At 33.9% G+C, this 16,169-nt stretch overlaps 2 protein-coding genes across 3 annotated transcripts in view; one reads left to right on the forward strand and one right to left on the reverse strand.

The window, feature by feature from the left end:
• The window catches only part of LOC117680325 (histamine H2 receptor), a 29,817-nt gene extending 20,162 nt beyond the window's left edge, over positions 1–9,655 (forward strand). The window contains exon 2 of the mRNA XM_034481566.2: positions 7,420–9,655. Within this exon, the coding sequence (XP_034337457.2) occupies positions 7,985–9,367 (1,383 nt within the window). The 5' untranslated portion in view covers positions 7,420–7,984 and the 3' untranslated portion in view covers positions 9,368–9,655. The remainder of the gene's footprint in view (positions 1–7,419) is intronic.
• Positions 9,656–13,556: 3,901 nt separating this feature from the next.
• LOC105320549 (uncharacterized) lies at positions 13,557–15,863 on the reverse strand. 2 transcript variants are annotated; one of them, XM_020064177.3, is made up of 3 exons: positions 15,706–15,863; positions 14,548–14,678; positions 13,557–14,076 (listed from the first exon to the last, which is right to left on the reverse strand). In XM_020064177.3, the coding sequence occupies exons 1-3, from the start codon at positions 15,732–15,734 to the stop codon at positions 13,709–13,711; spliced, it is 528 nt and encodes a 175-aa protein (XP_019919736.2). In that variant the 5' UTR covers positions 15,735–15,863; the 3' UTR covers positions 13,557–13,708. The 2 variants fall into 2 exon arrangements, with proteins under 2 accessions (XP_019919736.2, XP_011416823.2); XM_011418521.4 differs by having other exon boundaries at positions 14,476–14,678; positions 15,706–15,862.
• Positions 15,864–16,169: the final 306 nt, after the last annotated feature.

The following is a 16,169-nucleotide window of genomic DNA, read 5'->3' on the forward strand; positions in this document are numbered from 1 at the left end:
CATCAATAACTCTGTTTCTTTAATACATTACAAAATTTTGATCGTTTTTAAGGTATGTGTTAAAGACTTTACGAGTGTCTTGGCCCCTAATTTAAGGGGCCAGCCCCTTTTCTTGAGTTCATTCACAAGGTCTCACGAATACAAACATTTTTTGTTCTTATAACCATCTAAAATTGTTGTCCATTTTTTAGATACAAGTGATTGAAGAATTTAGGGGCCAGCCCTCTTCCTTAATGGGGACTGACATTGGTGTTTTGATCAGTGGAATCGATTAGAATTATCAATACAGACATTTGCTGTTCTACAATGCTTCACAAAATATGTCTCCTTCTTTAGATATATTGCGTCAAAGTTTAAGTACTCTGGCCCCTAAAAATCCCTAATTCCCTCATAAATAGGTGTAAAAATGATTTTACCTGATAAATATTGTTACGGTCAACAATTTTGCTTCTATAATGCATAACAAAATCTTGATTGTTTTTTAAGTTATCTGTAATATAGTTTACGAGTGTCTTGGCCCCTAATTTTAGGGGCCAGCCCCTTTTTCTTGATTTTGGTGGAAAGAACTTTTAATTATCTACCACTTTTATTATATATGTCTTAAGAAAATATCAACTGATAAAAAGATACAGATCAAAACGTATGAAAATTTTGATTGAAAATTCGTACCCAATTTTCGTGCCCAGGCGAGCTCCAAGAAATGGCGCCACTGGCGTAAAACAACATAATAGTGCACAACTTCAAACTATAGACTACCTATCCTGAAAATTTCATAGTCATATCTCTAATAGTTTCTGAGATCAGCTCTGCACGAAATAGGTCGTAAAAATGTACAAAATGGCCGATAAATCGGTACCGGAAGCGACGACAGGAAAAATCTAAAAAATGTATTAAGTTTACATCAAGTCCCATCTTCTGTGAAAAAATAGTTGAAATCGGTCGAACAGTTTTGGAGAAATCTCGTGCACAAAATTTGGAAAAAAAAAATAATAAGAAACAGTACGAAAACTATAAGGTCTTCCGTTGGAAACGGAAGACCTTAACTAGATACGATCTCGTTACGAGTAACGAGTAGGTCTTCCTTGCGATTTCTGTTTTTAATCGTTCCATGAATAATCGATATAATTTTAGAATTACACCCCCCCCCCCCACACACACACACTTTCAGATAATGTATACAAATCCCTAATTACGTAATAAATGGGTGTTGCAATGAGTTTTCCAGATAGATATTGCTACAATTAACAATTTTGCTTTTATAATGCATTACGAAATCTTAATCGTTTTTATGTAATTTGTAATAGACTTTACGAGTTTCTTGCCCCCCCCCCCCAAAAAAAGGGGCAAGCCCCTTTTTCTTAATTTCTTTGAAAAGGTCTTAAGAATACTAACAATTTTTGTTCTTACACCCATCTAAAATTGTTGATCATTTTTGAGATACAAATGTATGAATATTTTAGGGGCCAGCCCTCTAGATCCTTAATGGGGACAGGAATTCGTGTTTTGATAAGTGGAATCGATTTAAATCATTAATTCAAACATTTACTCTTCTATCATGTCTAACAAAATATGTCTACTTCTCTAGTTATATTGCGTCAAAGTTTAAGTACTTTGGCCCCTAAAAATCCCTAATTACGTAATAAATGGGCGTGGCAATAATTTTTACTAATAGATATTGGTACGATCAACAACTTTGCTTCTATATTGCATTACAAAATCTTTATCGTTTTTAAGTTATTTGTAATAGAGTTTAAGATTGCCTTGGCCCCTTAATAAAGGGGCCAGCCCCTTTTTCTTGATTTTGTTGGAAAGAACTTTTGATTCTCTACCACTTTTGTTATATATATGTCTAAACAAAATATCAACTGATAAAAAGATATAAATCAAAACGTGTGAAAATTTTGAATAAAAATTTGTACCCAATTTTCGTGCCTTGGCGAGCTCCAAGAAATGGCGCCACTGGCGTCATACAACACAATAGTGAACAACTTCAAACTATAGACTACCTATCCTGAAAATTTCAAAGTCATATCTCTGATAGTTTCTGAGATCAGCTCTGCACAAAATAGGTCGTAAAAAATTACAAAATATCCGAAAAATCGGTACCGGAAGTGACGACACAAAAAATGAAAAAAATGTATGAAGTTTAGATCACACCCAATAATCTGTGAAAAAATGATCGATATCGGTCAAAAGGTTTTCAAGAAATCGCGTGCACAAAATTTGGAAAAAAAAATAATAAGAAACAGTACGAAAACTATAAGGTCTTCCGCTGGAAACGGAAGACCTTAATAAGAAATCGTACGAAAACTATAAGGTCTTCCGTTGGAAACGGAAGACCTTAAAAAGATATGACAATTTTGAATGAAAATTCGTACCCAATTTTTGTGCCTTGGCGAGCTCCATAAAATGGCGCCTCTGGCGTAAAACAATATAATAGTGCACAACTTCAAACTATGGACTACCTATCCTGAAAATTTCGTATTCATATTTTTAATAGTTTCTGAGATCAGCTCTGCACAAAATAGGTCGTAAAAAGATAGAAAATCCGCCGTAACTCGGTACCGGAAGTGACGATTTCAAAATTTCAAAAAACGTCTAGAATTATGACCTCTGGCAATCATCTGTGAAAAAATGGTCCAAATCGGCTGAATAGTGTCTGAGAAATCGCGTGCACAAAATTTGTGGAAAAAAATAATAATAAGAAACAGTAAGAAAACAATAAGGTCTTCCGTTGGAAACGGAAGACCTTAACTAGATACGATCTCGTTACGAGTAACGAGTAGGTCTTCCGTTCAATTTTTTAACGATACGATTAAAATATCAATGAAATTTCAGAATTTCCCCTCAACCACTCCCTTTCAGATAATGCATACGATTGTCAATATCCTTTAAAATGATGAACAAAGTGTTTTGCATTTTCACACACAGCACATTGAAGATCTAAGATTTAAGTCCCCTGAAATCCCTAATTACGTCATCAATCGGTGTGGCAATGAGTTTTACAAACTGATATTGTTACCATCAATAACTCTGTTTCTTTAATACATTACAAAATTTTGATCGTTTTTAAGGTATGTGTTAAAGACTTTACGAGTGTCTTGGCCCCTAATTTAAGGGGCCAGCCCCTTTTCTTGAGTTCATTCACAAGGTCTCACGAATACAAACATTTTTTGTTCTTATAACCATCTAAAATTGTTGTCCATTTTTTAGATACAAGTGATTGAAGAATTTAGGGGCCAGCCCTCTTCCTTAATGGGGACTGACATTGGTGTTTTGATCAGTGGAATCGATTAGAATTATCAATACAGACATTTGCTGTTCTACAATGCTTCACAAAATATGTCTCCTTCTTTAGATATATTGCGTCAAAGTTTAAGTACTCTGGCCCCTAAAAATCCCTAATTCCCTCATAAATAGGTGTAAAAATGATTTTACCTGATAAATATTGTTACGGTCAACAATTTTGCTTCTATAATGCATAACAAAATCTTGATTGTTTTTTAAGTTATCTGTAATATAGTTTACGAGTGTCTTGGCCCCTAATTTTAGGGGCCAGCCCCTTTTTCTTGATTTTGGTGGAAAGAACTTTTAATTATCTACCACTTTTATTATATATGTCTTAAGAAAATATCAACTGATAAAAAGATACAGATCAAAACGTATGAAAATTTTGATTGAAAATTCGTACCCAATTTTCGTGCCCAGGCGAGCTCCAAGAAATGGCGCCACTGGCGTAAAACAACATAATAGTGCACAACTTCAAACTATAGACTACCTATCCTGAAAATTTCATAGTCATATCTCTAATAGTTTCTGAGATCAGCTCTGCACGAAATAGGTCGTAAAAATGTACAAAATGGCCGATAAATCGGTACCGGAAGCGACGACAGGAAAAATCTAAAAAATGTATTAAGTTTACATCAAGTCCCATCTTCTGTGAAAAAATAGTTGAAATCGGTCGAACAGTTTTGGAGAAATCTCGTGCACAAAATTTGGAAAAAAAAAATAATAAGAAACAGTACGAAAACTATAAGGTCTTCCGTTGGAAACGGAAGACCTTAACTAGATACGATCTCGTTACGAGTAACGAGTAGGTCTTCCTTGCGATTTCTGTTTTTAATCGTTCCATGAATAATCGATATAATTTTAGAATTACACCCCCACCCCCCCCACACACACACACTTTCAGATAATGTATACAAATCCCTAATTACGTAATAAATGGGTGTTGCAATGAGTTTTCCAGATAGATATTGCTACAATTAACAATTTTGCTTTTATAATGCATTACGAAATCTTAATCGTTTTTATGTAATTTGTAATAGACTTTACGAGTTTCTTGCCCCCCCCCCCAAAAAAAGGGGCAAGCCCCTTTTTCTTAATTTCTTTGAAAAGGTCTTAAGAATACTAACAATTTTTGTTCTTACACCCATCTAAAATTGTTGATCATTTTTGAGATACAAATGTATGAATATTTTAGGGGCCAGCCCTCTAGATCCTTAATGGGGACAGGAATTCGTGTTTTGATAAGTGGAATCGATTTAAATCATTAATTCAAACATTTACTCTTCTATCATGTCTAACAAAATATGTCTACTTCTCTAGTTATATTGCGTCAAAGTTTAAGTACTTTGGCCCCTAAAAATCCCTAATTACGTAATAAATGGGCGTGGCAATAATTTTTACTAATAGATATTGGTACGATCAACAACTTTGCTTCTATATTGCATTACAAAATCTTTATCGTTTTTAAGTTATTTGTAATAGAGTTTAAGATTGCCTTGGCCCCTTAATAAAGGGGCCAGCCCCTTTTTCTTGATTTTGCTGGAAAGAACTTTTGATTCTCTACCACTTTTGTTATATATATGTCTAAACAAAATATCAACTGATAAAAAGATATAAATCAAAACGTGTGAAAATTTTGAATAAAAATTTGTACCCAATTTTCGTGCCTTGGCGAGCTCCAAGAAATGGCGCCACTGGCGTCATACAACACAATAGTGAACAACTTCAAACTATAGACTACCTATCCTGAAAATTTCAAAGTCATATCTCTGATAGTTTCTGAGATCAGCTCTGCACAAAATAGGTCGTAAAAAATTACAAAATATCCGAAAAATCGGTACCGGAAGTGACGACACAAAAAATGAAAAAAATGTATGAAGTTTAGATCACACCCAATAATCTGTGAAAAAATGATCGATATCGGTCAAAAGGTTTTCAAGAAATCGCGTGCACAAAATTTGGAAAAAAAAATAATAAGAAACAGTACGAAAACTATAAGGTCTTCCGCTGGAAACGGAAGACCTTAATAAGAAATCGTACGAAAACTATAAGGTCTTCCGTTGGAAACGGAAGACCTTAAAAAGATATGACAATTTTGAATGAAAATTCGTACCCAATTTTTGTGCCTTGGCGAGCTCCATAAAATGGCGCCTCTGGCGTAAAACAATATAATAGTGCACAACTTCAAACTATGGACTACCTATCCTGAAAATTTCGTATTCATATTTTTAATAGTTTCTGAGATCAGCTCTGCACAAAATAGGTCGTAAAAAGATAGAAAATCCGCCGTAACTCGGTACCGGAAGTGACGATTTCAAAATTTCAAAAAACGTCTAGAATTATGACCTCTGGCAATCATCTGTGAAAAAATGGTGAAAATCGGCTGAATAGTGTCTGAGAAATCGCGTGCACAAAATTTGTGGAAAAAAATAAGAAGAAGAAACAGTACGAAAACAATAAGGTCTTCCGTTGGAAACGGAAGACCTTAATAATAAGAAGAAACAGTGCGAAAGCAATTAGGTCTTCCGTTGGAAATGAAAGACTTAATGACCGGCATTAACCATTGAGTAAAAAACTATAGTTGATGGGCGTTGGAAAGGGCAAAGAATACGATGGAAACCAAAACAAAACTAACGGTCTTTTCATGATAAACAGTCTGAAATGCATAGCGAACGATCCCCGTTGATTCTTTCATTTATTTGTGGTGGCTCAAATTACAGGGATACGTGGAAACTCCTCACACAAAAGACAAATGCAACATCCTCAACAAATTATGAAATTTTAATTTTTAAAGGTCAATATATGAAATTGTAATTTATGACATTTATATCATTTTTTTACTGTTATTTTCTACGTTTCCTTTATTGTCGAAAACCCATTGCCAGATTGAGAATCGCAGTTATTTTGGTGTGTATCCGATAAAATACCATAAACACTCTCTATTGTAAAAACACTTCATCTGAAATCATAGCGACACAGAATTACAATGGAGAAGCTCTTAAAAGGGGACAAACATCATCACTAAAGGATTCCTCCTTAAAATAAATTGATCTTCAAACAATGGGTGCTTTCAACTTCTTCAGGAGAAGGCGTATCGGAATTAACAAATTACTTCAAGTGACTATATGAAGCATTGGGTAATCATGTGACAATATAATCACTTGAACATAGTTGAATTATTTAAGGGAAATTGTTTTTAAAAATTGAAAAGGAAAACGGATCAGAAATGAAGGGTAAACTCACTGAATCATGTAATTTGGATGTTTTACAGGAAATGAGATTTGAAAAAAAATACCACGATTAGTATAAAAAAAAACCCAAATTGACCATTAAGAAATTAACCTCATCGAAAAACTCTTCAAACACTTTCGTTAAGTGACAATAATTGTGTTATTAGCGATAAGCTTTGAAGTAGAAACTAAAAGTAACATATGTGTAATCAGTATCGGTTTTATTCTTAAGTAGATAATTATGCAACATGAAGTTCTCAAAATCTTTTCTTTTACCTTGATCAAAGCGAAGAATGATATCAACCTGCTTTCATGGGAATAAGAGACTACTAGTATATATGCATGTACATTTATATGATAAACATTTTACCGCAATTATTTTTTTATGTACGCATGTATACAGCGTTTCATATAGCGTTTTTACGATACTCTGATTATGTTATATTTTTATTGTAGATCCTTTTAACTTTCAAATCATTTAATAAAATTATCAAGGGAAGTCCCAACATACAGTAAGATAGATTTTTAAAACAAGCACCTTGAAGTTATCTAAATTTATCACTAAATAAAAATTGTACATCCAACCAATTATTAACCAATTATTGAGTATGGGATATATTTTTTTCCATTAAGAGAAAAATATATCAGGTGCCCGTCATTGTTAAATATTTTCTCCAAATATCAATAAAAGCCAAGTGCCCTTTCCAAATAATTCTTCGCCGAATGTGACAAACTCATAAAAGTTCAATAGATACCATTATAGCATTCAAGCGAAAAGTCATAAAAAAGTGATTCAAACTTTATATTATAATTACTCATTAGATTTATCCGCAAGCGATGCGTATATTTGTTTACATGTATACTTCACAATGATGAGCTGTGGTTTTCCTTTCCTTCACAGTTTAATTTCTGATGGGGACAAGTGGTCCGCTGTGACGGTGGGCTGAGACATCGGAAGGGGCGATATTGCCTCGGAGATAGTCATTCCCGGCGCTTTGTTACGGACAGCCTATAACTTTCAAATCGATCAGACGCTTCGCATCCATTGACAAAAGTATAAAAGTGTTTCATCACAGAAACTGTCGCCACTTTAATGGTTTGGGATATCCTGTCTGATTCTTCCCGATCTAAAAGCCAATTTAGCCAAAGCATCCGGTGCTGAGACAAAGATTTTTCATCGAAGCTCGGGAGTTTGATAGGAGGTGACAAGGAGTTTGTGCGTGGACAATGAATGTACCACTGGTATAGAAATGCTTTTAAAGTGTGAATGAAATTTTGAAGAGAACAAAAAACAAAATCCAATGATCCTGGGATTTTAAACGCACTGTGAAATAATTGAACAAAAAGAGACGCAGTTGAATGGATATTTGATGTTCTTTTTTATATTTGATGTATTGAGGAGTTAGGTCTAAAGACTGACAAGCTAACCTGTTAATCAAAGAATAATTACAATTGCCATTGCTGCCATGGATCATTACGAGGACGGGGATTCGCTCTATGGCGCCCCTGGTTTGGAACCGGACGAGGAATCGACCACCGTGTTCATCAGCACTCTCCCTCCCGTATCCGTGGCTAAACCGAGGGGGTTCTGTCCAGTTTGGTTACGAACTCTTGATTGGCCTAACACCACAACCATTGAGGACATCAATGGACAATTTCGTCAACGAAATATCCCCGGCATTTATTTCATCTCTTTGCAAATGTTACTGGGCTTAGTGGGAAACTTGTTGGTGATTGTCCTATACTGCACTCGATTCAAAATTTCAAATTACCGAGTTTTTGTCTTATTCCTGGCCTGTCTAGATCTTATCAACTGTGTTTTGGTAATGCCGTTTGCAATCTTATATCTATATTTTCCAATAAATTTTCCTTCGAACTTTATTTGCAAAGCCGGACATTTCATAGGTTTCTTCGGAGGTGTAGCATCACCGCTGATGCTAGTGATAATTGCCATCGACCGGTTCCGCAAGGTGTGTAGACCATTGAAGAAACAAATTACCGAAAAGCAAGCCAAAATTAGCTGCACGATAATCGTTTTGATCACTCTAAGTGTCACGTGGTTTACACCTTGGATTTACGGGAACACGACCGTAGAAACAAACATACACGGCATTATTGGCACAAGGTGCTTCAGAGCTGAGAGTCAATTCTTTTTGTCTTTGTCTAAATGGTATTACAATGTCTTAGTGTCCATGTTTCTTGTCGTCACTGTATTTTTGTCGGTTTTATATTACTTTATTATGAAAAGAGTTCATAGTCATTCAAAGTATTTCTCAAGCCAACGCAAGGATTCGGTTGGATCGTGTAGCAAAAATGTTCAAACCAGAAAATCGACGGTAACCTTTATGATAATAACCATTGTGTACGTCATTAGTACACTTACCCATGATGCCTTGGCAATGATTCTGCATCTAAAATCAGACCTGGAATGCGACCTTACGTTTACGTCGGGCACGATATACTACACCTTTTTCTGGACGGTGTTTCTGAATAACGTGTCCAATCCTTTCATTTACGGTCTGTCGGACGACAGATTTTCCTCGCTGGTGAAAGAATTATTCCAAAAAAAAGATCCTGGATATTCGAGATCGACACTGAGCAAAGGTAGATCAAACTCAAACAGGAGTTCTACGTTATCTAGCATCCTCACCCAGTTCCACAGACAAAACACTTTGACCAAACCTTACAGACAATCTGGAATTTCCCGAAAACAATCCGTCGTCAGTAGGTCATCCACACAGTCAAGCGTGTTCCGGAAACATTCTGTAAACAGCAAGAATTCTCAGACGGCAGAGGTTCCCGAAAACCAAGCTGTTGTAAGGAAGCTTTCATCTGAAACAGGTCTATGATTCCTTTATTAAATCAAATTGAGTTATAAAGTTTTTAAACACAAAAGACGTTTTTTGTAATAACATGCATTTCTTTAAATTTCATTTTCTATATGCATGTACGCTACTATTGTTGTTGGAATGATGCTGTTTTTGAAGACTTTATTGTGTGATTAGCAAAGCTAAGATAAAATTAATTGAGTGAGTTTGTATTTTATTATGATGTTGCATGTAATTGTTTGTCTTGAAGACTTTAAACATTTAAGCTGCTTCTGTTTTGTTTTAGCATTAAATTTCGTTGAAACAAATTGTCTCGTGTTTTTTTTTTCTTTCGACTTCATAAAACCAATTCAAGCAACAAAAATATGCAAGGAACACACAGGAATCCCGAATATTTACATGTACATGTTCTATAAAGTTGGTTCTTTATACTGAGTAAAACTTTCCAATTCTTTTTTATTTTTGGTGATAATTAAGTTATACGTGTATAGGAAAGAAGTAGTGGTAGTAGAGAATTATCATCCAAAATGTCTTTGTTGCTCCTCTTCATTGTGACAAAATTTTTAAAAGACGTTTGCTTGATTGTTTCTTTCCTGCAAACATAATCACAATCCATTAAAATTGATATGTCAAATATACAATTGATGTGCAAGCAAAGGGGCGATTCAATATCGTAAGTAATGTTGCGGTATAATTAAATGACAGTGTAAAGTAACTTAATTTGACACGATACATTGTAATTACATTTCCTACGAATTCTTCTTTTTTTAAAGATCTAACCAACTTCATTTTACTTATAACATTTTCAAGAGTCATATGCATCGATTCATCGACCAACAAAAAAATCATCCGGAAATTATACTTTTGCCAACGAACAATGGACGTAAAACACAGTTTAACCCTGACTTTTTCTTTTTACGATACCAAATACAATACAAAGTTATCAATGTATTGTTACGTTTTCTACATTTCCTACTTCCTACTGATCAAACCTTCATAAACTGTTACTATAGTCTGTCCTAATATATTTACGCAGCACATTTTCCCATTTTTAAATAAAGGTACACGTAACTATGAATGAAGTGCAATTGAAATCAATGACATTTTCATTGTATATTAATTCATTATTTTTTACTCAGAGAAATTAACATGAACGAAAACAGATTTCTTACGGAGAATGCTGACTTCTTTTCTCCATTCGGAATCGAAGTCACTCTGAATACTTTACACATCCGGGTATATTCATGATAAGGTAGTAGGGACGGTTCAAAAGAGAAACCTTGGATTTTTTTTAATACTCTTGAATGAACATCGTTGGAACCCTAATATGTTTATAAATATCGATCAATTAAGCAAAATGTAAATCTATGATTTCTTCGGACAAAGTATAGTATACAAGTATTCTGCAGAAAAATATTTTCTTTGAACATTAGTCGGGCACGATCGAGTCTTCCTTTACATAATTCTCCTTACTTATTTTCAGCAAAATAAAAAGCACCCATCCTCCTCGCGCAAAAAGAGAAATATAAAAATGACTGAGTTTCTGTATTTCAAAACGGAATTTCATTTATCTAAGACATTGATAGAAATTGAGACAAGGGGAAAGAAATATGATCTGAGATCTCATCGATATACATTAACATGTATATCATTATTCATATTCCAGTTTATTTTAAAAGACTTTCATTCAATTTGATTCACAAGCTGCTGTATTCACACTTTTCAGTTATGTATAATTTATTCTAATACTAATGCTAAGTTGAGTGTCTGATGTCAGTCCGTGCATTCTGTGTTTTCAATATTCATGAAAACGTTTTGATCGATTCTGTCTTTTCAAAAAACGTAAACGTTTTGATCGACCACGAAAAAGTTACAAACCAAGAAAATACCATTGAACAGTGCAAATTAAATGCATTGAACAGTGCTTTAAATGCATGATATGTCTAAAATCAGTTTTTAAATGTTCAAGAAATGCGTACATTCATGCGTTTGCAAAATGCTTTCAACTGATTAGACCTAAATTCTCCTTGCTTATTTTCAGCAAAATAAAAAGCACCACTCACTCCTCTCGCAAAACAGAAATATGAAATGATTGATTTTCAAATGATGAAATAGATTTATTTTTTATTGCGTTCTCTGACATATGCTACTTTTTATAATCGGTTTGTGCGTGATTACAATGAAAATAAGTTGCAAGTAAATTCAAAGATATGGCATTAAAGGTATATGTGGCGTATTTTTTAGTGAATAACATTAGTAAGATCTTATTATTTGCTTCATTATTTTATTTAAAGATAGAACTTTCAGATGAATCACTGTCTAAGTCGATCGCACAACAAAGATACGAGAAATAAAAAAGTATTTTTTACGTGCGGTAAAAAATGAAAAATATTTAAAAATTCCCGCCTTAAATGGTCATGTGACATCCATCTCGGTCTATCAACATCAATGTCGACAACCAGAAAGAGGGGTAGACCATTAAGTTTGCAGATTCGACAAGATTCAAAAAGAGAGACAGACTGGCAAGGATAAAAACAAAGAGAAAATCGGAGACCATATAGAATGATAGAATAGTAATTAAAGCTGAACTGAGATTAAGGTTATTTCATGAAGTAGAGTTTTGCTAGTCAGGTTCGTGTTCCATGCCTTTACTTTATAAGTAATAAACCACGATTGGGTATTGGTATAGAGAATTTTTTTTAAATAAAGAATAAATAAACGCTTTCAGTATGTGAATCCCTCGAAGGGGGGGGGGGGGGTGTATTTACTCCGTTTACTGTGTGTCGATGGCTAAAAAAATCGCTTATATTGCACGTAATTAACAATCTATATCGTTCTAACATTAATTGATATCGGAATAATAAGGCTTCGAGTATTATCTGATACAAGAGTTATCTAAATTATTACATGGAAAACGTAATTTCCAAACTGTTCCTCCTTCGCGTTTTCAATGCTGAGTTTTCCCGCCCTCATGCGCAGTGACGTTAAAATTGGCGGATCACATTAATATTCATAAGACGTGTAGCAAAGTTTAGAGACAATTTACTGGAGACAGAACATGTTTTATTGGCCCAAAGTTTGTGAAACGTCTAATTATAAGAAGCATGATGTGTATTTTCACTCAAACTTATGTCAAAATTTTTACTCCAGATACGCCACATATACATTCTTAGTTCGCAGCCACATATCAAAATGATGATTTTATAATATGAATATTTATATGATTGTATAAACATTTTTTATTGTTGTTCTCGTAACGAAAAGATATCCGAAGCCAATATGTTTCAAACAAAACGTGTCGAACATTTCTCTGTCACATTTTATTATAGATCGCAATCGGTCGCCAATAGACTTAAATGCGCATTCAACCGAACTATCTTTAACCTTTATCATAAATTTTATAGGTTCAATTAACCTCTGAATGTAATAGGGATTGCTTTCCATTTTTCTATGGGCGAACCTTATTCTCAGGTCAAATTGATATATACATACAGAGACCGATCATCAATACAAGTGACCTGTTGTCTGCTGCATTTACTTCCTTCTTATGAATCTTATGTACGATAAAAAGAATAGAAAACTGGTAAAGCGCTGAAGTAGGACATACAAATCTATATTTAACGCATCATAATCCATTCCTATTGCTAGGTTACATTACATTGTAATAGGTCAAAGAACAAAATGATTTTTGGATGAAAAAAGGACTTGCAGCTGCTTGCTTTAATTCTATTACATTTATGTGTTGTGGGGAATATTGAAACTGTGAAACTGATTTCATTTATTTCTTCCTGTTTGGGTATTCTCTTAATTTCAGATAAAATGAATATGAATTTCAACTGAATTATTGAATGAATGACAAATACACAATCCTTTATTTTTGGACAATAAGCTTAAATCATGAAGAATTTATATCAGCAACTATTATTATGCAAAATATTGAGCAAACGTGACCATTTAATAATTATTCTTTAACTCATAAATGGCTAGGTTTCAGACTGATAAACACAGATATCAATGAAACACAACAAGACCATCAACTTAATGGCACCGTCACAGCTATGTGTGAGCGATTTATGATAAATTTTTAAAGTGCTTCTACAAATCCAATTGTGTAAGCAAGTTCGCATTTCATCAAAACAGTTTTATTGCGAGACTTTAAAACCTGGATAAATATATAATTCAAGTCTATAAAAAATGAACTGAATACAAATCAGTTATCACAATTGTAATTTAATATATCCATATGCGTTTTACAAATCATATTTTCATGAATAAAACTAATATTACCAATGACGAATCAATTCATCTTTATAACGACGTAAACAAGCAACAAAATAAACCATAATCCTTCATATGCCGAAATTACAAGAAGTCGTACAAGGGCTTTTGACCGTAATATCCGGACTCGACTTTGGCTTTAACTTCTTCTCTCATTCTGCTTATTTCTGGTGCAAGAGGCCCGGACGGAAGAGGGTCCCTGTTCGACCGAGGGTCTTTGATTGGTGAGGATTTGAATTTTTCACCCACGGGAAGTGGAAGGTAGTCAGCGAGCGAGCCATATTTCTCGTACAAAGATGATCGGTCACGTGATTGAAGACCGGTGGATGGGGATCGGTCTCCCACCCTTGCGCCTGTGGATCCTAGTGATGACAAAGCATTAGTGTCACGTGGTCTGCTGATCCTCTGTCTCCATGGTGTTGATGTATCAAAATCATTCAATCCAATCACATCTATAAAAGAGCCAAAAGACTATACATAAACGTAAAACCATACATAAACAAGAAAACCTATAAAACATCTTTAAAAAACGTAGAAAAAACAATATTTGATTTTTTTATACCTACATGTAATTGATGCAACATTTTGTGTGCCAGTTTATGTGATATGAATCATCAATTAATTAATCATTTCTCTTGATTTTAACTAAATTGGTTTTAATTTTGAAGAAAATCAATAAGAAATAGGACAGGAATAGCCAACAGGTAGCCATCGAAACACGGTTGTATACTCAGCTATAACATCATGAAATGAGAAGACAGTATTTGAAAAACATTGTCCTTAGTTTTGGTCTAAAAGTACTCATTTGAATTATTTTCCTCTTAAGATTTGTAAAGTTTTTCCAGATTTACCTGAATAAGGCAATGATCCATGGCTAGGAAATCTATATTGTGACCAAATGTTGTTCAATCTAATCAACCTACGTCTTTGGCCTTCACTGGCCCAGCCCGAGGACCGCCAACCCGTCAGCGTTCGCCTCCGCGGCAATGCGGCGTTCCTCGAGGGATCCCTAAATCTGATCGTTAACCCGCTGATACATCCTACCAACGCCAGCCTGGAGAAGACGAAAACGAAAACTGTATGTACTTCATAAAATATGTATGACGTTAAACGTTTTGAAACGATTGGAATATCATGTTCCACCCTCCTATCAAAAACCGATATATACATGTAGCTTATTTGTAATATTCTAATTTAAAAGCTTAACACTACGATTGATAAAAGTTTGGTTTTTTTAAAATGATTATTAGTTTCTGGCTGAAAAAAATACACGTAAATCTAAGATATTTGGTGGGGGAAAAAATTTGGTAGTCTGTAGACAACCCAACCTCCTTATTTGAATTAAAAGAAATATTGCAAAATAGAGAGAATTTTCCCAGAAAATTGAGAATACTAGTATTATACATCAAGACAAATCAAACTTAACTTCTTTTGTTTATTTTACGATGAACCACACAGTGTCAACAATTTATTCCTTTGCTATATCTCAACTTATCGAGTGAAAAAAATGTATAGATACAGTGCTTGTAACATCGCAATAACCCTGCTCTGTGTAAACAAACAAAAAGAATCATTATAGTGTTATATTTCAGACTAACATTGATTTTTTATCATTTTATCTAATCATCGGTATAAATCACAAAAAACGAAAATGGATACAAAAACCGTCCAGGCGTCCTAATTGAAAAACCTAAAAGCAAAGTTTAGAAGACCGTTTAGAATATTCACTGGTAGTTAAATCTAAATCAAATAAGATCTATTGGTTATTATTTATTTTAACAGTTTTTAAACAACTGATTATTGATTATTAAACATCCGTACACATTACCTCATAAGATAGAACCCCCGTCTTCTTAAGTTTTAACACAGTCATATTTTTTTTAGTTTTTGCTTTTTTCCTTTTTGCTTGCCAAAAAGTATCGATCGATCTAAATATTTTTTTTTTAGTGCGAATCTTTTTTGGAGGCGAAATCGAAATACTGAATATTAAAGATATATCTTGGGTACGGAGAATTGTTTAGAGATCAAATTCATTCTCAATATTAATACGGTATTCTAAATAGTGTTTAAAATATACTTACACCAAGCACGAGATAGTGTTAATCCTCATTTGGTCTGTGAGTTTTTGGGATTTGGGGTCGGTGTGCGTTGAGTTTTATCATCAGGAACATGATGGATTGATTAAGGGTTCTGCGTAGATAATCCGTCAGGAAAATAGATGCATTTCTGACATTTTAAAATTTAAAACACTTCAGGACCTTATTTCAGAAGACTGACAAATCATAATACGTTAGGAGTTTTCAGTGAAATATCATCAATTTTATAAGCGCAAAGTAAAATGATGCATTAAAAAAATGTAGATTATAAAATGTGTGTGGATTTCTAGATTAGAGTACAAGGTTATTTGTATATGTTTATAAAATAAACAAATAGGGATAACTGACGCAAATTAACACATACATTTGATCACGAGTATCAATACCAACTGGTCAGTATTTTTCATAAACATTTCATAGTTTTTCAGGCAAAAAGCACAATTTGCTTG

This window comes from Magallana gigas, chromosome 3 (assembly GCF_963853765.1).
Source record: "Magallana gigas chromosome 3, xbMagGiga1.1, whole genome shotgun sequence".
Lineage (NCBI taxonomy): Eukaryota > Metazoa > Mollusca > Bivalvia > Ostreida > Ostreidae > Magallana > Magallana gigas.